The sequence below is a fragment of the Macaca mulatta genome, chromosome 7 (assembly GCF_049350105.2).
Source record: "Macaca mulatta isolate MMU2019108-1 chromosome 7, T2T-MMU8v2.0, whole genome shotgun sequence".
Taxonomy (NCBI): Eukaryota; Metazoa; Chordata; class Mammalia; order Primates; family Cercopithecidae; genus Macaca; species Macaca mulatta.
Window position 1 is genome coordinate 31,289,145 of NC_133412.1, and position 23,467 is coordinate 31,312,611.

The window sequence follows — 23,467 nt, forward strand, 5'->3', positions numbered from 1 at the left end:
TCTACCCAAACACACACTGGAATACCAACAAAGCCTTTTGACGGTTACTATTATTCTGGGTTACATTTCACTGATAAAATAGTAAGTTCAATTCAATGAAACTTTGAATTCCTACTACATGTAAGGCCTTGTGCTGGCAAACCAGCAAAATTAAATATTAACTTTATTTTCTTTTTCTTCACACAATTCAAGAAACTAGTCATCATAGAGATTACTTATTTGTGTGGTCAGAAAAAGATTATTTGGATGAATAAAAACAGGTTTTATATATAGAGATAATATTAATTTGTGAATTTTGAATACCTGGGATGTGAAGGAAATATATTTAGATTTAAATTCTTATGTTTGTGTAAGTAAACATGTTATTAGGAAAGAAAGTAAAGTAGAAATGACTTTATGAAGTTAATATGGCTGCATAAGTTGCCTGTCATATTACTCAATGTTTTCTAAATAATCATTATTACCTTTTATTACTATTTCAGTTGTGCCTACCCATGAATGATTTATCAAAAAACATTATAAACATAGTTATTGGTAGTGATTTGCTTTAAGTAATTATTTTAAAAGTAAATTTACATTGAAATTCATATATGCTCCTACCTCCTCTGCAATTTTTCACACATTGTGTATTACGAATACTTTTGAAACATGTTGGAAATGGAATAAATCTAGAATTGAATTCTGATATTTAACATTCATTTCTTTGTAGACACTACATGGAGTTGTGTGGAAATGACAGAGATTCATGAAACCCCTCCTCCAGGAAAGAATGTCTTTCACAGATGGAGCTTTGCTTCCGGTTTGCACAGGACAGCGACAATGTGGCAGAGCCACGCCTGCCCTTCCTGCTCTTTCCAGTGATTCACAGAACATCTGAACAGTGATGCTTGCCTTGGATTTTCAGATTTTCATCCTGATACTTGTTTACTTTTCTGGGACAGAAAAGCTTGCACTAATTGCTCTCCATGGTGGCTAATTTTTTCAAGAGCTTGATTTTACCTTACATTCATAAGCTTTGCAAAGGAATGTTTACAAAGAAATTGGGAAATACAAACAAAAAAAAAGAGTATCGTCAGCAGAGAAAGGATCAAGACTTTCCTACTGCTGGCCAGACCAAATCCCCCAAATTTTCTTATACCTTTAAAAGCACTGTAAAGAAGATTGCAAAGTGTTCATCTACTCACAACTTATCCACCAAGGAAGACGAGGCTAGTAAAGAGTTTTCCCTCTCGCCAACATTCAGTTACCGAGTAGCTATTGCCAATGGCCTACAAAAGAATACTAAAGTAACCAACAGTGACCATGAGGATCTGCTTCAAGAGCTGTCTTCAATTGAGAGTTCCTACTCAGAATCATTAAATGAACTAAGGAGTAGCACAGAAAACCAGGCACAATCAACACACACAATGCCAGTTAGACGCAACAGAAAGAGTTCAAGCAGCCTTGCACCCTCTGAGGGCAGCTCTGATGGGGAGCGTACTCTACATAGCTTAAAACTGGGGGCTTTACGAAAACTGAGAAAATGGAAAAAGAGTCAAGAGTGTGTCTCCTCAGACTCCGAGTTAAGCACCATGAAAAAATCCTGGGGAATAAGAAGCAAGTCTTTGGACAGAACTATCCGAAACCCAAAGACAAATGCCCTGGAACCAGGGTTCAGTTCCTCTGGCTGCATTAGCCAGACACATGATGTCATGGAAATGATCTTTAAGGAACTTCAGGGAATAAGTCAGATTGAAACAGAACTTTCTGAACTACGAGGGCATGTCAATGCTCTCAAGCACTCCATCGATGAGATCTCTAGCAGTGTGGAGGTTGTACAAAGTGAAATTGAGCAGCTACGTACAGGGTTTGTCCAGTCCCGGAGGGAAACTAGAGACATCCATGATTATATTAAGCACTTAGGTCATATGGGTAGCAAGGCAAGCCTGAGATTTTTAAATGTGCCTGAAGACAGATTTGAATATGTTGAAAGTGTGGTGTACCAAATTCTAATAGATAAAATGGGTTTTTCAGAGGCACCAAATGCTATTAAAATTGAATTTGCTCAGAGGATAGGACACCAGAGGGACTGTCCAAATGCAAAGCCTCGACCCATACTTGTGTACTTTGAAACCCCTCAGCAAAGGGATTCTGTCTTAAAAAAATCATATAAACTCAAAGGAACAGGCATTGGAATTTCAACAGATATTCTAACTCATGACATCAGAGAAAGAAAAGAGAAAGGGATACCATCCTCCCAGACATACGAGAGTATGGATATGAAGTTGTCTACTCCAGAGCCAAAAATCAAGAACAATTGGCAGTCACCTGATGACAGTGATGAAGATCTTGAATCTGACCTCAATAGAAACAGTTATGCTGTGCTTTCCAAGTCAGAGCTTCCAACAAAGGGAAGTACTTCCAAGCCAAGCTCAAAATCACACAGTGCTAGATCCAAGAATAAAACTGCTAATAGCAGCAGAATTTCAAATAAATCAGATTATGATAAAATCTCCTCACAGTTGCCAGAATCAGATATCTTGGAAAAGCAAACCACAACCCATTATGCAGATGCAACACCTCTCTGGCACTCACAGAGTGATTTTTTCACTGCTAAACTTAGTCGTTCTGAATCAGATTTTTCCAAATTGTGTCAGTCTTACTCAGAGGATTTTTCAGAAAATCAGTTTTTCACTAGAACTAATGGAAGCTCTCTCCTGTCATCTTCGGACCGGGAGCTATGGCAAAGGAAACAGGAAGGAACAGCGACCCTGTATGACAGTCCCAAGGACCAGCATTTGAATGGAAGTATTCAGGGTATCCAAGGGCAGACTGAAATTGAAAACACAGAAACTGTGGATAGTGGAATGAGTAATGGCATGGTGTGTGCATCTGGAGACCGGAGTCATTACAGCGATTCTCAGCTCTCTTTACATGAGGATCTTTCTCCATGGAAGGAATGGAATCAAGTAGAGCAAGGAGCTGATTTAGGCTTGGATTCATCCACCCAGGAAGGTTTTGATTATGAAACAAATAGTCTTTCTGACCAACAGCTGGGTGTTTACAATAAAGACCTAGAATACTTGGGAAAGTGCCACAGTGATCTTCAAGATGACTCAGAGAGCTACGACTTAACTCAAGATGACAACTCTTCTCCATGCCCTGGCTTGGATAATGGACCACAAGGCCAATGGGTTGGCCAATATGATTCTTATCAGGGAGCTAATTCTAATGAGCTTTACCAAAATCAAAACCAGTTGTCCATGATGTATGGAAGTCAAAGTGAATTGCAAAGTGATGATTCAGAGGATGCCCCACCCAAATCATGGCATAGTCGATTAAGCATTGACCTTTCTGATAAGACTTTCAGCTTTCCAAAATTTGGATCTACATTGCAGAGGGCTAAATCAGCCTTGGAAGTAGTATGGAACAAAAGCACACAGAGTCTGAGTGGGTATGAGGACAGTGGCTCTTCATTAATGGGGAGATTTCGGACATTATCTCAATCAACTGCAAATGAGTCAAGTACCACGCTTGACTCTGATGTCTACACGGAGCCCTATTACTATAAAGCAGAGGATGAGGAGGATTATACTGAACCAGTGGCTGATAATGAAACAGATTATGTTGAAGTGATGGAACAAGTCCTTGCTAAACTAGAAAACAGGACTAGTATTACTGAAACAGATGAACAAATACAAGAATATGATCACCTTTTATATGAAACACCTTATGAAACTCCACAAGATGAGGGTTATGATGGTCCGGCAGATGATATGGTTAGTGAAGAGGGATTAGAACCCTTAAATGAAACATCAGCTGAGATGGATATAAGAGAAGATGAAAACCAAAACATTCCTGAACAGCCAGTGGAGATCACAAAGCCAAAGAGAATTCGTCCTTCTTTCAAAGAAGCAGCTTTAAGGGCCTATAAAAAACAAATGGCGGAGTTGGAAGAGAGGATCTTGGCTGGAGGTATTCATGTTTAAATGCTACATTGTAAGCTAATTGTGTTTTAACATCAGGTAGCGTTTCTTTAGAGCATGTTCTGTGTTTACTTGGGTGAGAGTTTACTTGCAATGACTTTTCATGCTTCCGCTGAGGAGCATTTTATTTTACTCAGACAGCTCTCCTGAGAAGTTGGGCTTGATTTAAAATCAAAGAATATGTTAAATGGGTCATATTGGAATGAGCCCAAACTTAACCCAACACATTGTGGATCAGATTTCTCTGCTCAATTTAGGCACAAACCCCATTTTACATCAACTAACTTTGTGGCATCGGTTGTCGAAGAAAAGGTGAGTGAAATCAAAGGTTAAGCCAACAGCTTGGCGTCTATTTCTTGGTTCCATTAAGTTTACAGGGATGGAGAGAAAGTTGTAGTTAATCTTAAAAAATATGAAAAGATCGACTCTGAGACATAATCACTCATTTTCCTATCCATTCAACAATTTAGGGGTTGCCCATAGGAAAAGTTGTGTCTGCACAGGCTACCATAGGTCAGTCCCATGGAAGACCACGGACTCCCTTACAACCTGCTGGCACAGTCAGGGAGAGCATTAGAACCAAGGCCCTAGGTCATGCCTGAGTGGTCACAAGCTATTCTTTGAGAAGAGATCAGTAAGGGCATAGAGTTGAATAGTTACCTCCTTAAGAATAAAGTCCCTTCTCCACCACGGAAATGAGAAGAGTACCTTAATTAACAAGTTTAATTGCTTTCTTGTGGGAACAACTTTGGATTACATAGTTTGGAATCCAGGTGGAATTGTGGAAAGTGATAGTTATATGTAAATGTAAGTGTGTGTTTACTTTTTATTTCTCAACCCAACTTCCTCCGCACTTATTCCAATCCCTTACCATTTATTTTAGTTGCATGCTAACTACTTATATTTTCAGGATAGTCTTCCACAAGCTCAATTTAATTGATTTGCATATTATTATTATGTTCCCTGATCATGGTATTGTCATCATTAACTAAGCTATTACTCTACATAATACTTCATAAAGGTATATATGACCAAACGTTACTTGCTATTATCAAATAACATAATAATATCTGCAGCCAGTAGCAGCTGGTTATGGCTTCTCTGTCTTGACCAAAGATGTGATCAAACCCCTCTAAACTAGCCATTTTCTGGTTGATGTGAGTAGACTATTGAATAATCAGAAATCTTTACTGCTAAACTATTTGAATTTCTAAGACAACTGAAATAACTGGGGTTTGCCACTCTAAAAATCTGTCCTTATAAAACAACACAGTTTATGTAATTTATTTAGGAATGATATAAGTCAAAGGGATCTTGCATGCACTGGCTGTTGTGACATTTTGTGTGTGTGTGTGTGTGTTTTTTTTTTTTTTTTTTGCAGGGATGGGTAGTTCTCCACTATATTTAAAACTGATTTAAGAGTGAAAAGTAGTCAAATGTTATGCAAATGCAATTCATATGGTAATAATATCCATCTTATATTAGAGTGATTTTTGAGAGTCAGATGTCCTTGTTACTGAAATTCATTTGCTATTTCTTGGGATACAGGCTAGCAGTTTGACATTGTATTTTATTTGCTGTTGATTCAAAGAAGTTTACTCAAAGGCAAATGAAGACTAAGAAGTGCATGAGCATGTATGTGTGTGGGGCGGGGGTGGGAGGTTGTGTATATCTGTTGTGACATAATAGAGAAATGTTTTAATGCCAATTGGTTAATGTAGTTGCTTGAAATGTTAGGCAATATCATAAATAGGACAAGATGATACATTTCAGAAAAATGGATCTTCTTCAACTTTTAAAAATTCCAAATGAGCAACCCTCTGCAAAGCAGATTGTTACTGATGGTGACCCTTCAACCAGCTAAAAAACCTAGTCATTCAGTGGTACTTAACTTTGGAATACACACGTGCTCTTGGTTATCTATAACCACCTGGTTAAGAATAAAAACACAGATAAAACAATCCTATACCATTCACCTGACATATGAGGCCTGGCTATAGAGGACTCACACCCTTCCATCCTCTTGGAGCTTAGCTTCTTATTATCCTGTGAGCCAACTGTGAATGGAATCTGTTGGATATCAATTGTCCTAGAGGAAATCAGCACACACATTTTTAAGATGGTCTCTGGTTGCTGAAAGGTACCAGATTGACTACCTAGGAAGCTGCGGTAGCCTAGATTTTAAAGGCTATCTCTGCTCCCCTTGGCAGCAGTCAGGCAATTTTCCCCATCCTGTGCCACCCATATGCCTCTGAAGGAAGGACAGCCAAAGAAGGACATTTTCCGGGCCCCTTTCCTGCTCAGAGCATCCCAAAGAGGTGCCAGTTGTCATGATGGTTTCTGTGCCCATGGCCATCTGCTTACTGGGATTTGGGCAGACGCCAACATATTTTTTCTCTCCATGGCTACATAGTTATCATTAGGTAGCAGTGCTATCTTTTCTCCATAAGTAACCTTAGCCAGATTGGAGTGCAGAGCTCTTGCTGTCAAACTGTGGGATGCTGTCTCCCTGACACAGCTTTATGGAATTATAAGCTCACACATTTGAATTATTTATTTCAACTGTTGTCTTCAGGATCCAGAGGATCAGAAAACTCGGATGTTCATAGATGTGGATATTTGGTGATAATGTTTCAGAGAACCTTCACCTTGAACAGCATTCCAGTAGGAAGAGACCTTAGAGTGTGTGTAGCCAGAAGCTTCCCCATGAGGTCAAATTCTTCCAGTGTTGCTGGCCCTTGCTGAGTTGGCACCATTTGTGGAGCTATCTTGATTCCTACACCATGATGGTGACTTTTTGATCCCCCACCGTCAGCCTTGTACCACCTTCTATCAACTGGAATTAACTATTTATTGTCTCCTCAAAATTCCCATGTACTTGCCTCTTCTCACACTGACTCTCATATTTATGTGCATTTGTCATTTTCTTTTCCAGAATAATCTACAGGCAAGTTGTCTTTTTTTTATCCTTTAACTTGTACTGTGCCTAGACTAGTGTTTTATACCCATATGGCATTGAGTTAAAAGGTGTTGGATAAATGCCTGAATCAAGAGAGGTGGGATACTAACTAAAAAAAACACAAACTTTAAAGTCAAATCCACATTCAAACTGTGACTTTTAATTGCTAAGACTATGACTAACTCCTGAGAGCTCAGGAGAATAGACATAAAAGCTTATTGCTCAGAATTACTATATATTATGCACTTTCCAGGCTGTTTACCTGTTTTTCATTCTTTTACTTCTTATAACACCTCTATCAATTTAACTTTATTATTATTATCCCATTTTATAGGTGAGGAAGCAGATACTGAAAACTTACCTAGCTTAATCTCATTCAGCTAGTAAGTGGTGGATCAAGAATTACATGGATTGTTACTCTGGCTATTTAGAGCAGCAATATGTTTATTCAGTTCAAAGGTTGTTTTTATTCAAGTTTTTTTTTTTATCAGGAAAAACAAGCTTTTATCAGGAAAAACTGATAAAAGATGAAGAACAGAATCAGCCACTAGGTTTAGTTCAACTCAGAGATATTCATGAGAAACCAGTACAAATATGAAAGGCATTAAGTTTCTGGGACTCCCAGGTTATGATGTGAAATAGTTCATTATCAGTCTTTCTACTTCAAATCATTGGTTCATTTTATAAATCAAGATCTGTAGAGTGCAATAAGTACTGTACTAAAACAGTTGCTTGAAGGATGTTGTATTTGCAGTCTGATACACTTTACATGAAATTAGAACCTAAAGTCAGTTGGAAGTATTAATAATTTTCCTAGCAAAAGAACAAAAATCTTGCTCTGAAAAAGACTGTGATATTGGAAATTAGCATGCTTCCTAGTTTTTACATCATGGTATATATTTTGTTTTCTGAATGGTTATAAAACTGTCCGAATATTTTGACTTCCAAGTAAGGATATAAAATTGAAGGTATTAAAATTTCCTAAGGTATATACTTTGTTAGACTAGTGGTTCCCAATCTGGCTGGTTGTTAGAATCATCTGGAAAGCCTTTGTAGTAGTTGTTCCTGGGATGTTGTTTTAAAATGACCAATTATTAGCATATTTTCACAGATCATTGTGACTTGGTGGTCCTACAATGGCGCCAGGCATATGCATTTAAAATTACATGAGTTACTGATGTAATATATGTCCTTTAATAAAACAACAGCAACAACCACACACACAATTAAAAACATAATAAAACAAAATCTAAAGTGAAAAGTAAAATAGCTCACCTGTGGACAGTCCAGGTCAGGAGGATGGAGTCTGGCTATTCATATGCTCCCTTGATGGTTCTGAGGAATGTGATCAACAGAGCACATTTGAAGAGCACTTCTAAAAGCTATGTAGCAAATATACCTGCCCACATGGCATTCTTAATTTCCCCCTTTTTTAACTTGAAAGAGATAAAATCAGTCTAAGGAAAAATATTAATGATTTTTCTTTCTTTTGATTTTTTGAGACAAATTCTCACTCTGTTGCCCAGACAAGAGTGCAGTGGCATGATCTTGGCTCACTGCAACCTCCGCCTCCTGAGTTCAAGCAATTCTCCTGCCTCAGCCTCCCTAATAGTTGGGACTACAGGTGCCTGCCACCACACTCAGCTAATTTTTTTGTGTGTGTATTTTTTTATTAGAGATGGAGTTTCACCATATTAGCCAGACTGGTCTCAAATTCCTGACCTCATGATCCGCCTGCCTCGGCCTCCCAAAGTATTGGGATTACAAGCGTGAACCGCCGCACCCGGCCAATTTTTCTTAACTTAAAAACAAAAGATGTTTTGTCAACCTTCCAGAGTTAAGTAGATTATTACATTTTGTGAAAATGCTTTAGTAATATCTACATATGAAAATAGAAGAGCAACAGATGTATTCCTTAAAAGGTATGTATAAATTGAAAATTTTAGAAATCATGTATATCAAAAATCCTAGGAGATTTTCCTGTAGAAACCATTCAGTGCATAATTTTGCCTACAGATAAATTCCTATCATTCCACATTTTATCTGTTTTTGTAACTTTGAGGCTTTTTTTTTTTTTTTTTTGGTAAATCTTCCTTCAAGGATAGCAATATTGGTAATAGTAGAAGGCAACTTATCTGCAAAATGTTGCATAAAAAGGTGGTGAATAACAATAACCTTTTGTCTAGTATTTTTTGCTTCTAATACACTAGAATTATCTATAATGTAAAGTGGTTCTCTTGTTTATTTAATTGACAACATTTTTATTTGACAATTTTTTTTATGATTATACTGTAAGTTCTAGGGTACGCGTGCACAATATGCAAGTTTGTTACATATGTATACATGGGCTATGTTGGTTTGCTGCACCCATTAACTCGTCATTTACATTAGGTATATCTCCTAATGCTGTGTCTCCCCCCTCCCCTCTCCCCACAATAGGCCCCAGTGTTGATGTTCCCCTTCCTGTGTCCAAGTGACCTCATTGTTCAATTCCCCGCTATGAGTGAGAACATGCGGTGTTTGGTTTTCTGTTCTTATGATAGTTTGCTGAGAATGATGGTTTCCAGCTGCATACACGTCCCTACAAAGGACATGAACTCATCCTTTTTTATAGCTGCATAGTATTCCATGGTGTGTATGTGCCACATTTTCTTAATCCAGTCTCTCACTGATGGACATTTGGGTTGATTCCAAGTCTTTGCTATTGTGAATAGTGCCACAATAAACATATGTGTGCATGTGTCTTTATAGCAGCATGATTTATAATCCTTTGGGTATATACCCAGTAATGGGATGGCTGGGTCATATGGTACTTCTAGTTCTAGATCCTTGAAGAATCACCACACTGTTTTCCACAATGGTTGAACTAGTTTACAATCCCACCAACAGCGTAAAAGTGTTCCTATTTCTCCACATCCTCTCCAGCACTTGTTGTTTCCAGACTTTTTAATGATTGCCATTCTAACTGGTGTGAGATGGTATCTCATTGTGGTTTTGATCTGCATTTCTCTGATGGTGAGTGATGATGAGCATCTCTTCATGTGTCTGTTGGCTGCTTAAATGTCTTCTTTTGAAAAGTGTATGTTCATATCCTTGCCCACTTTTTGATGGGGTTGTTTGTTTTTTTCTTATAAATTTGTTTGAGTTCTTTGTGGATTCTGGATATTAGCCCTCTGTCAGATGAGTAGTTTGCAAAAATTTTCTCCCATTCTGTAGGTTGCCTGTTCACTCTGATGGTAGTTTCTTTTGCTGTGCAGAAGCTCTTTAGTTTAATTAGATCTCATTTATCAACTTTGGCTTTTGTTGCCGTTGCTTTTAGTGTTTTAGATATGAAGTCCTTGCCCATGCCTATGCCCTGAATGGTATTGCCTAGGTTTTCTTCTAGGGTTTTTAAGGTTTTAGATCTAACATTTAAGTCTTTAATCCATCTTGAATTAATTTTTGTATAAGGTGTGAGGAAGGGATCCAGTTTCAGCTTTCTACTTATGGCTAGCCAGTATTCCCAGCACCCTTTATTAAATAGGGATTCCTTTCCCCATTTCTTGTTTTTGTCAGGTTTGTCACAGATCAGATGGCTGTATATGTGTGGTATTATTTCTGAGGGCTCTGTTCTGTTCCATTGGTCTATATCTCTGTTTTGGTACCAGTACCATGCTGCTTTGGTTACTGTAGCCTTGTAGTATAGTTTGAAGTCAGGTAGTGTGATGCCTCCAGCTTTATTCTTTTGGCTTAGGATTGTCTTAGCAATGTGGACTCTTTTTTGGTTCCATATGAACTTTAAAGAAGTTTTTTCCAATTCTGTGAAGAAAGTCATTGGTAGCTTAATGGGTATGGCATTGAATCTATCAATTACCTTGGGCAGTATGGCCATTTTCACAGTATTGATTCTTCCTATCCATGAGCATCATATGTTCTTCCATTTGTTTGTGTCCTCTTTTATTTCACTGAGCAGTGTTTTATAGTTCTCCTTGAAGGTGTCCTTCACATCCCTTGTAAGTTGGATCCCTTGGTATTTTATTCTTTTTGAAGCTATTGTGAATGGGAGTTCATTCATGATTTGGCTCTCTGTTTGTCTGTTACTGGTGTATAAGAATGCTTGTGACTTTTTCACATTGATTTTGTATCCTGAGACTTTGCTGAAGTTGCTTATCAGCTTAAGGAGATTTTGGGCTGAGACAATGGGGTTTTCTAAATATACAATCATGTCACCTGCAAACAGGGACAATTTGATTTCTTCTTTTCCTAGTTGAATACCCTTTATTTCTTTCTCTTGCCTGATTGCCCTAGCCAGAACTTCCAACACTATGTTGAATGGAGTAGTGAGAAAGGGCATCCCTGTCTTGTGCCAGTTTTCAAAGGGAATGCTTCCAGTTTTTGCCCATTCAGTATGATATTGGCTGTGAGCTTGTCATAAATAGCTTTTATTATTTTGAGATACATTCCATCAATACCGAATTTATTGAGAGTTTTTAGCATGAAGGGCTGTTGAATTTTGTCAAAGGCCTTTTCTGCATCTATTGAGATAATCATGTGGTATTTGTCTTTGGTTCTGTTTATATGCTGGATTACGTTTATTGATTTGCATATGTTGAACCAGCCTTGCATCCCAGGAATGAAGCCCACTTGGTCATGATGGACAAGCTTTTTGATGTGCTGTTGGATTCAGTTTGCCAGTATTTTATTGAGGATTTTTGCATTGATGTTCATCAGGGATATTGGTCTAAAATTCTCTTTTTTTGTTGTGTCTCTGCCAGGCTTTTTTATCAGGATGATGTTGCCTCATAAAATGAGTTGGGGAGGACTAACTCTTTTATTTTGTTTATTGGAATAGTTTTTTCCCGTTTATTGGAATAGTTTCAGAGGGAATGGTACCAATTCCTCCTTGTACCTCTGCTAGAATTCAGCTGTGAATCTGTCTGGTCCTGGACTTTTTTTGATTGATAGGCTATTAATTATTGCCTCAATTTCAGAGCCTGCTATTGGTCTATTCAGGGATTCAATTTCTTCCTGGTTTAGTCTTGGGAGAGTGTATGTGTCCAGGAATTTATCCAGTTCTTCTAGGTTTTCCAGTTTATTTGCATAGAGGTGTTTATAGTATTCTCTGATGGTAGTTTGTATTTCTGTGGGGTCGGTGGTGATATCCCCTTTATCATTTTTTTATTGCGTCTATTTGATTCCTCTCTCTTTTCTTCTTTATTAGTCTTGCTAGTGGTCTATCTATTTTGTTGATCTTTTCAAAAAACCAGCTGCTGGACTCATTGATTTTTTGGAGGGTTTTTTGTGTCTCTATCTCCTTCAGTTCTGCTCTGATCTTAGTTTTTTCTTGCCTTCTGCTAGCTTTTGAATGAGTTTGCTCTTGCTTCTCTAATTCTTTTAGTTGTGATGTTAGGGTGTCAATTTTAGATCTTTCCTGCTTTCTCTTGTGGGCATTTAGTGCTATAAATTTCCCTCTACACACTGCTTTAAATGTGTCCCAGAGATTCTGGTATGTTGTATCTTTTTTCTCATTGGTTTCAAAGAACATCTTTATTTCTGCCTTCATTTCGTTATGTACGCAGTAGTCATTCAGGAGCAGGTTGTTCAGTTTCCATGTAGTTGAGCGGTTTTGATTGAGTTTCTTAGTCCTGAGTTCTAGTTTGATTGCACTGTGGTCTGATCAACAGTTTGTTATAATTTCTGTTCTTTTACATTTGCTGAGGAGTGCTTTACTTCCAACTATGTGGTCAATTTTGGAATAAGTGCGATGTGGTGCTGAGAAGAATCTATATTCTGTTGATTTGGGGTGGAGAGTTCTGTAGATGTCTATTAGATCCGCTTGGTGCAGAGTTGAGTTCAATTCATGGATATCCTTGTTAACTTCCTGTCTCATTGATCTGTCTAATGTTGACAGTGGGTTGTTAAAGTCTCCCATTGTTATTGTATGGGAGTCTAAGTCTCTTTGTAAGTCTCTAAGGACTTGCTTTATGAATCTGGGTGCTCCTGTATTGGGTGCATATATATTTAGGATAGCTAGCTCTTCTTATTGAATTGATCCCTTTACCATCATGTAATGACCTTCTTTGTCTCTTTTGATCTCTGTTGGTTTAAAGTCTCTTTTATCAGAGACTAGGATTGCAACCCCTGCCTTTTTTTGTTTTCCACTTGCTTGGTAGATCTTCCTCCATCCCTTTATTTTGAGCCTATGTGTGTGTCTGCATATGAGATGTGTCTCCTGAATACAGCAAACTGATGGGTCTTGACTCTTTATCCAATTTGCCAGTCTGTGTCTTTTAATTGGACCATTTAGTCCATTTATATTTAGGGTTAATATTGTTATGTGTGAACTTGATCCTGTCATTATGATGTTAGCTAGTTATTTTGCTTGTTAGTTGATGCAGTTTCTTCCTAGCCTCGATGGTCTTTACATTTTGGCATGTTTTTGCAATGACTGGTACCTGTTGTTCCTTTCTATGTTTAGTGCTTCCTTCAGGATCTCTTGTAGGGAAGGCCTGGTGGTGACATAATCTCTAAGCATTTGCTTGTTTGTAAAGGATTTTATTTCTCCTTCACTTATGAAACTTAGTTTCCTGGATATGAAATTCTGGGTTGAAAATTCTTTTCTTTAAGAATGTTGAATATTGGACCCCACTCTCTTCTGGCTTGGAGAGTTTCTTCTGAGAGATCTGCTGTTAGTCTGATGGGTTTCCCTTTGTGTGTAACCCAACCTTTCTCTCTGGCTGCCCTTAAGATTTTTTCCTTCATTTCAACTTTGGTGAATCTGACAATTATGTTTCTTGGAGTTGCTCTTCTTGAGGAATATCCTTGTGGCATTCTCTGTATTTCCTGAATTTGAAAATTGGCCTGCCTTGCTAGGTTGGGGATGTTCTCCTGGATAATATCCTACAGAGTGTTTTCCAACTTGGTTCCATTTTCCCCTTCACTTTCAGGCACACCAGTCAGATGTAAATTTTGGTTTCTTCACATAATCCCATATTTCTTGGAGGTTTTGTTCATTTCTTTTTACTCTTTTTTTTTCTCTAAAATTATCTTCTTGCTTCATTTCATTCATTTGATCTTCAATCACTGATACTTTTTCTTCCAGTTGATTGAGTTGGTTACTGAAGCTTGTGCATTTGTCATGTAGTTCTCCTGTCATGGTTTTCATCTCTATCAGTTTGTTTATGGATTTTTCTGCATTAGTTATTCTAGTTATCCATTCTTCCATTCTTTTTTCAAGGTTTTTAGTTTCTTTGTGCTGGGTACACAGTTCCTCCTTTAGCTCTGAGAAGTTTGATCGACTGAAGCCTTCTTCTCTCAGCTCGTCAAAGTCATTCTCCATTCAGCTTTGTTCTGTTGCTGGTGATGAGCTGCGTTCCTTTGGAGGGGGAGATGCACTCTGATTTTTTGAATTTCCAGCTTTTCTGCACTGCTTTTTCCCCATCTTTGTGGTTTTATCTGCCTTTGGTCTTTGATGACGGTGATGTACCGATGGGGTTTTGGTGTGGGTGTCCTTTCTGTTTGTTAGTTTTCCTTCTAACAGTCAGGATCCTCAGCTGCAGGTCTGTTGGAGTTTGCTTGAGGTCCACTCCAGACCCTGTTTCCCTGGGTATCAGCAGCAGAGTCTGCAGAAGATAGAATATTGCTGAACAGCAAGTGTTGCTGTCTGATTCTTGCTCTGGAAGCTTTGTCTCAGAGGTGTACCCAGTCGTGTGAGGTGTGAGGTGTCAGTCTGCACCTAGAGGGGAATGTCTCCCAGTTAGGCTACTCAGGGGTCAGGGACTCACTTGAGCAGGCAGTCTGTCCATTTTCAGATCTCAACCTCTGTGCTGGGAGAACCACTGCTCTCTTCAAAGCTGTCAGACAGAGACATTTACATCTGCAGAGGTTTCTGCTGCTTTTTGTTTAGCTATGCCCTGTCCCCAGAGGTGGAGTCTACAGAGGCAGGCAGGCCTCCTTGAGCTGCAGTGGGCTCCACCCAGTTTGAGCTTCCCAGAGACTTTGTTTACCTACTAAAGCCTCAGCAATTTGGGCGCCCCTCCCCCAACCTCGCTGCTGCCTTGTAGTTAGACCTCAGACTGCTGTGCTAGCAGTGAGGGAGGCTCCGTGGGCGTGGGACCCTCTGAGCCAGGCGCGGTATATGATCTCCTGGTGTGCCGTTTGCTAAGACCCTTGGTAACGGGCAGTATTCGGGTGGGAGTTACCCGATTTTCCTGGTGTTGTGTGTCTCAGTTTCCCTTGGCTAGGAAAAGGAATTTCCTTCCTCCTTGAGCTTCCCAGCTGAGGTGATGCCTCACCCTGCTTCTGCTCTCGCTGGTTGGGCTGCACCCACTGACCAGCACCGACTGTTTGACACACCCTAGTGAGATGAACCCAGTAGCTCAGTTGAAAATGCAGAAATCCCCCGTCTTCTGTGTCACTCACACTGGGAGCTGGAGGCTGGAGCTCTTCCTATTTGGCCATCTTCCTGATGAATCGATAATAACATTTTTAATTGACAATAACAATTGTGTATATGTATGGGGTATAATGTAATGTTTTGAGTTACGTATACATTGCAGAAAGATTCAAACAAGCTAATTAACATATCCGTGACCTTATGACATATCACTTTTTTTCAGTAAGAACATGACAAATCTATTCTTTCAGTAATTTTGAAATATACAGTGTTATTATTGACTGTGGTTACCATACTGTGCAGTAGATCACTAACATTTATTCCTCCAGTCTAGCTCAAACTTTTTACCCTTTGATCAACATCTCCTCTTTTCCCACCTCACTCCCTACCCCCACCCTTAGCCTCAGGTAATCACCCTTCTAAAATCTGTTTCTCTGAGATTGACTTTATTAGATTCCACATATAATTGAGATTATACAGTACTTTTCTTCCTGTGCCTGACTTATTTCATTTAGCATAATGTCCTTCAGTTACATCCGTGTTGTCACAATTACGGACTCCTTTCTTTTTAAAGACTGTGTAGTGTTCCATTATGTGTACATCTACTTTTTTATCCGTTCATCCACTGGTAGACACCTAAGTTGTTTCATATCTTGGCTGTTGAGAATATTGCTGAAGTAAACATGGAAGTTCAGCTATCTCTTTGAAATTTCAGTCTCAATTCCTTTGGATATACAGCCCTGAGATGCATGATGACATTTCAGTTGATGATGGACTGCATATATGACAGTCTGCATATATGATGGTGGTCCCAAAATATTATGATACTTTATTTTTACCGTACCTTTTCTATGTTTGAATATATTTAGATAGACATTTGCGAGTGTGTTACAGTTGTCTACAGTAATCACTACAGTAACATGCTCTATGTGTCAAATTGTAAATGTTTGTGTATCTAAACATATCTAGCAGCAATAGGCTATACCATATAGTCTAGGTGTATAGTAGGTGATAACATTTACGTTTGTGTGAGGTACAGTCTATGATGTTCAAGCAATGACAAAATCACCTAATGACTCATTTCTCAGAACATATCCCTATTGTTAAGCAACACATGACTGAATATGAAGAAGTGGAATTGCTAGATTATACTTTCTAGTAATTATATATTTAGTTTTTTAAGGAACCTCCGTAGTATTTTCTGAAATGGCTGTGCTAATGTACATTCCTACCAACAATGTACAAGAATTTCCTTTTCTCTACATCCTCACACCCACTTGTTATTATCATCTTTTTGTAACAGGTGTGAGGTGACATTACGCTGTGGTTTTTTGGCTTTTTCTTTCTTTCTTTTTTTTTCTTTTCTTTTCTTTCTTTTTTTTTTTTTAAGCGACAGGGTCTCTGTCACCCAGGCTGGAGCACCTTGATGATCATGGCTCACTGCAGCCTCAAACTTCAGGGATCAAGTGATTCTCCTGCCTCAGCTTCCAGAGTAGCTTGGATTACAAGCAAAAGCCATCCCAGCCCAGCCTCTTTGTGGTGTTAATTTGCATTTTCCTGAGATATTGAGCATTGTTTGATATATCTTCCAATTACATCTATCCTTTTGATAAACGTCTGCTCAGGTTCTTTGCCTATTTTAAAACCAGGTTACTTATTTTCTTACTATTGACTTGTTTGGTTTCCTTATATATTTTGGATTTTAGCCCCTTATCAAATATATGGTTTGCAAATAATATTTTCTTCCAATCCATGGACTGTCTCATCTTTCTGTAGATTGTTTCCTTCGCTCTGCAGAAGCTTTTTACTTCGATGCAATTCCATTTGCCTATTTTGCTTTTACTGTCTGTGCTTTTGGAGTGAAAGGAGACCTGTAAGGTGTGAAGTGGCCAAGGGCCCCTAGAAGCAGTAGAGAACCAGCTAGGGACATTACTTCTTGCTAGAGATAAAGCCTAATAGGTCCAACAGTATAATTCATCTAGGAGGCAAGACTAGAAACCAAAGAATACATGTGTTTGTAAATTGGTTCAGAGGGGAGAAAGATAATATATATCAGGAGATTAGTCCCAACTGCAGCCAAAGTGTTTAAGTGTATTCTGGTGTGAAATGGAACTAAGAGAAAGGGAAAGAAACCAGTAGGTATCCTATTCCATTAGAGTCAGTTCTAGGCATTTTAACTTTATACTTGTCATCAGAGCTTTGGGAAGAAGGTACTGTTAGCCTCATCTGACAAATGAGATGACTGAGTCTCAGAGGAGCAAAACAAGGGAGGCCCAACATCATATAGCGAATTAAGGGTGTTGGTTGACTCCTGTTGTGCCTTGCCCAGAATCCAAAGTCTGATGCTGTTTCCCTGACATCCTGTTGCTAATGCAGGCCGGTCTTGTCATGAAAGATTATGGCTTATGTTTTTAAGCATCTGTGTAAGTTGTACATTTAAAGTCAGCCAATTTTGTGTTAGCAAATGTAGTTATGTACTGATCTCTCTTAATAAAAGGTGAGTGATAATAGTTTGTGCTAAGAGATAGTATCATATTTTTAGGAAGTTTTGTAAGTCTGGAGAGGGGATGCTAGTCACTTGAAAAGATTTTATTGTGGTGAAGAAATTTGGTGTCAATAAGATTAGTTTTTGAGAATTAAAAAAAATTTTATAGAAGGTAAGAAATTCAAAAGGATATACAAAGACCCATGAACGGGAATAACAAAAATGTTGCAGAGTTCATGAATGCTGTTAAGTTATATTATCACTATTAAATGGCTTCCAGACTATAAGACTGAAATACCTACCTTTGTAGGAAGCTAAGGGCATGGTGCATCTTTGAAGGGAAATATTAACTGACAATGAAAGATGGGAATTTCCAGGTTGTACTAGGAATGTTGTTGCAAAGCATACAATACAAACCACCGTATCTCAGAGATTCAAGAAATGATGTTATGTCAAAACCTCAGATGAATGGGGTTTTTTTTTTTTTTGCTTGTTTCTGCTTATGTTATCATTCATGTTATTCCTTCAGACTCAAACACAGACATATTTTATAGAAATTATAAATCAGTTTTGAGATTGCTGTGTGGATATAAGATAAACTCTGAACTCTGGTGTAAGATAGCAAAGGGTAGCCTAATCAATTATGATGAATTAGGTGAGAGTGGGGTAGATGGAATAGGTATATATATCCAGTGGGGCAACTTAGGCTCTGGCATAAAACTCAGGAGCAAGGGAGGAGAGGGAGTCCAGTGCAGCAGAGAAAAACCTGCCACCTGGAAAGTATGCCTCAGACCACAGATGATGGCTTCCAAAGCATTCAGGACTCTAACTCTAGGTATCACTTGGATAGGCTCTCAACATCCCAGAACGAGAACTATTAAGAGAAATACAAATCCTAGGAGGGATTAAGGTACTAGAGAGGTTATCAAGAGAATTACCTAGTTACCTAAACTAAGACCCAAGCTGAGAAATAAGTATCTGAAACAGGTAAAAGCCTTATTGTTCAGAATGTATTCAAGGACTAAGCCAAATTTGCAAGCAGAATGTTTTGATGCTGAGTCCAAGGGAGATGGACTCAAATAGAACTGTTTCCTGCACTAAAGATAGTAGCTTAGGTTGCCTCCATAGGCTGTAAAACTGGACAGAGCTAAATGCATTGATTGACTTCTACACCATGGCTCATTTCAGCCTATTGTATGCTTCTGTTAAAAAAATATGCTATGGAGGCTGGGTGCAGTGGCTCATGCCTGTAATCCCAGCACTTTGGAAGGCTGAGGTGGGCAGATCACGAGGTCAGGAGATTGAGACCATCCTGGCTAACATCTCTAAAAACACACAAAAAATTAGCCGGGTGTGGTCACGGATGCCTGTAGTCCCAGCTACTCGGGAGGCTGAGGCAGGAGAATGGTGTGAACCCGGGAGGCAGAGCTTGCATTGAGCCAAGATCGTGCCACTGCACTCCAGCCTGGGTGTCAGAGTGAAACTCTGTCTAAAAAAAAAATATATATATATATATATGCGCGCTATGGACTCTTGTTAACCACTTCATTCATCACGTTTGACTTACTGACTCTCAGCTACTTCCAATTATTACATAAACCATCTGAAGATAAAAGTCTTTAATAATTGGCAAACAACTATGAAATAAGAAGAAATGATCCATAGGCAATGCCAAAAGTTCCCAAGATACATTGAGCAATGTCACTTTATTTAGAGTAAGTGTATCTCTCCCACAGCCCTCCAACCGTCTTCACTGCCCTCAACATATCCTTTATTTTCTCTCTAACTCAACCATGATGACTTCAAAAGGGATGTTGTTTATTTTGGAGTATGACATTTGTTCTGTGTGTATGTGTTTCATAGAGCATTGGCACACACAAACACATACTTTCATTAGTGTTCTTAAGAACCCTAGAAGGTATGTAGCTTAATAATGGGTAACATTTATTTATTCCTTTCTTATGTGCCAGATACTATTCTAAATACTTTACACTGTATTAAATCATATCCTCACAATAACCCTATGAAATGGGTATTATTTTTGACTCCATTTTATGGATGTAAAACAGAAATACTGTAACTTATCTAAGAGGAGGCGGAAGAAATCCAGTATTTGTACTTTGGCGTTTCTCTTCCAGATTCTGTGTGTGTAAGCATTACTGCACACAGCCTAGTTTAGGATTCCAGAAATTAAGTGTCGGTGTTCAACTGTATAAGATGGAGAAACTGAGGTGGTAAATACTGATTTACCCAACAGCACCAATTTGTCAGTAGAACTGCAATTACAAGCTATTTTCCAAAATCATAAGCCAGCACTCAAACGATCAGACCATTCTCCCATCTTACATGATATTTTTATAGGCAACATGATTATCCAGGTGTCATTTCTGTATAACTTGTGATAAAATAAATTGTTGACTGCATATAATAGTGGCAACAAGAAATGACAGCTTGAATATAATCTTCTTATTTCCCAGAGATGTAGGTTAAGCTTCCCCCGCCCTTTTAATGCCTTTTCTGATGTCTTCCACAAGACAGTGTCTTGTGGAAAGCCCGTGGTTTTAGATTTACATTTCTGTTCTTTAGTGATTACAGTTAAGGCACACATACTTGTGCTCTTATACACATATATAAAACGATAATTTACTTAATGTTTAAAAAAGCATTTTACTATCTGAGGGAAATGAATAGGAAATTCTCGAGTTGATCAACATGCCCTTTGTATTTTCTAGAAACATAATGCAAATGGAGTATTTTAAAAAGTTATCTATCATATATATTGAATCCTCATAAAACATTAATGGAGTAGACTATGACCGAAGTCCCCAAGTCTCTATTCCCTAAAGATAATTACCGGTCATTAATGTAGGTTGTAAATGTAGCATATGATGAGATCAGGTAACAGACCCAGGATTTCTGAATCCTCCTCTGGTATTCTTTGCACAATAACATGCTCTTAGCTACTTGTGTATATTTATGCTTCTTCTAGAAGTTAGAACACCTGGCCTATAATACAAACTTTGGGACTGCTTCAAGGGTATTTCTCTACTGACTGCTAAAGTTAGTGGTTCTCAGGTTGCATTAAAATCATCTGGAGTCATTTATTAAAGACATAGGTTCCTTCATCCAATCTCCAGCTGATTTTACTGTAGGGTGACCCACGGATCACATTAAGAAATGCGTAATAGTTGATAATTAATATCTCATCCCAAGTCCTCTTTTCACTCCTTTTTGAGTGATGTGATTAGTTCTGTTGGCTACGGTTATCATCTGTATCCCGATGATCCCAAATCAGTGTTTTTGGGCTAATTATCCTCTCTCAAACCTAGACGGTCATATATATTTATTCTTTCAGTCATTAATTTATGCATTGGTTCATTCATTCTTCAATAAATCTTTAATTTCCTGGCTTGGCATCTGGGATATAGTAATGACAAATCATATTTGGTCTTTGTCATCACTGAAGTGGGGGAGAGGAATTTAATTTTAAAAATTGCACAAATATGTTGTTTCCAACTTTGATAATGGCTGTAGAAGCAAATACAAAGTGTTAAGAGAGCACATTACAGTTTAGAGGTTAGAGAAGGCTTCCCTAAGGAAATGGTATTTGATCTGAGATTTGAAGAATGAATAATTGGGCCAGGCTAAGAGAAAGGAAAATATCCCCTCAGGCAGAGGAAATAGCATGAGCCATGTTCTGTAGGCAGGAAATGGTATGATGTACTTGAGGAATTGAAAACAAACAAACAAACAAAAAACAGGTAAAGGGTATAAGACAAATCTGGTGCAACAATCAGAGGCCACTTTTTCTGTGTCTTTTGAATCTTGCGGAGAGTTTATATTTACTCCTAGACACTATGGAAAGCCATGGGAGAGGAGTAAGATAATGAGTTGTAGGAGTTATGTCAAACGAGATATCCTGCTGAACTCTCCTCTTTTGTTTTGTTTTTGAGACAGAGTCTCGCTCTGTTGCCCAGGGTGGAGTGCAGTGGCAGGATCTCGGCTCACTGCAACCTCCACCCTCCTGGATTCAAGTGATTTTCCTGCCTCAGCCTCCCAAGTAGCTGTGATTACAGGCATGTGCCACCATACCTGGCTAAGTTTTGTATTTTTCAGTACAGACGGGGTTTTACCATGTTGGCCAGGCTAGACTCGAACTCCTGACCTCAAATGATCTGCCTGCCTCTGCCTCCCCAAGTGCTGGGATTACAGGCGTGAGCACAGTGCCTGGCCTCTCCCTGGGTTTTCTATCTCAATAAATGGTACCACCATCCTCTGCTCAAGGCAGGGTTGTCCTCCTTGGCAGCTTATTTGCCAGACTGTAGTGAACATTTGCACATTTGCTTTTTATTTGGCTGTTCAGCATCTGAATTCCTTTCTTATTGGTATCTCCTAGTAGGTAAGCCCTTAGACGGAGGTAGTGCTCTGTGTTTTACTACAAAGCTGAAAGGGCTTGAAGCGCCTTCTCCCCACCCCTATCAGCCATGCCTTCAGCACATGTCAAACTCGGCTAACTGGAAATGCCTGCCCAGAACTTTGAATTGGGAGGAAGTGGTAGGAGATGGGGATAATTAGATGTTGTACATTAGCACTGTACATAGACTAATAAATCCAGGTTAGTAGTTGCAGCTGCCCATGGTTTAGGTACCAGTAGTGGTGAACTTACTGTAGTGAGTGTTGGCTGGGATCTATGTCATCTTGACTCCTATATCTCAAGTTAAGTTTTTCAGACTTTCAGTTGATTTCATAATGTACACAATGAATTATTTTTTCCTTTTATTAGCAAAAGTGAATTTTCCTATGCGGGGTACACTCATCACCTCAAATTCAGTCATTGAATAAGGCTAGGCAATTTTGCCTTCTAATTGTCTCTCAATCGCAATTGAAATTCTAATTCTCTCAATCTCCATTGCCTCTTTGCTAGTTCTAGAAACCACCATGTCTATTGCTAGAGATGGAAAGACAGACAAGAATGGACCATTGCTGTAGCCTCATAACTAGTCTCTGTCTTGCCCCATCCCTGCTCTGCCACGAATCCACCTCTATGTCTTGCCCCATCCCTGCTCTACCATGAATCCATCACGTCTCAGCATCCAGTGATACATATAAATCAGCAAAACTAAAAATGTCTTTGTATAACTTTTAGAGTAAGGGCAAAACAACAGCGAGTCCATATCGCTGAAAATTCCTGTTTTCGTGCTGCCTCCCTCATCTCCTGGGAGGTAAGTGGTATGTCTGGTGCCCTTGGCATTTTTCCAGTGCCCACTAGTGGTCAACCGATGACTCAGTCAAGCATAGTGGTTAAGACCCTGGCCTCCAGAATCAGCCTATAAGTCTTTTTTTTTTTTTTTTTTTTCTGAGATGGAGTCTCGCTCTGTGGCCCAGGCTAGAGTGCAGTGCGCAACCTTGGCTTACTGCAAGCTCCACCTCCCGGGTTCTTGCCATTCTCCTGCCTCCGCCCCCCGAGTAGCTGGGACTACAGGCGCCTGCAGCCTACAAGTCTTACGAGCTTGGGCAATTTGTTTGACCTCACTGTGGCTCCATTTCCTCGTTTAAAATGTGGTGATAAATATATAAAAGATAAATTTTCAGCCAAACCAGTAACCAGTAGGTAATCAGTAGGGAGGCAACCTACCTAAAAAGCACAGACTTCTTTTGATTTTAAACTATGAGAAACATTAATC

The 23,467-nt window shown here is 38.9% G+C and overlaps 1 protein-coding gene across 1 annotated transcript in view; it reads left to right on the forward strand.

Annotated features, from left to right (window-relative positions):
• The first annotated feature begins 962 nt into the window (after positions 1 to 962).
• Positions 963 to 23,467, forward strand: part of UNC13C (unc-13 homolog C) — a 653,225-nt gene continuing 630,720 nt past the window's right edge. Inside the window, exon 1 of the mRNA XM_015142282.3 lies at positions 963 to 3,954. Coding sequence (XP_014997768.3) covers positions 966 to 3,954 — 2,989 coding nt within the window. The 5' untranslated portion in view covers positions 963 to 965. The remainder of the gene's footprint in view (positions 3,955 to 23,467) is intronic.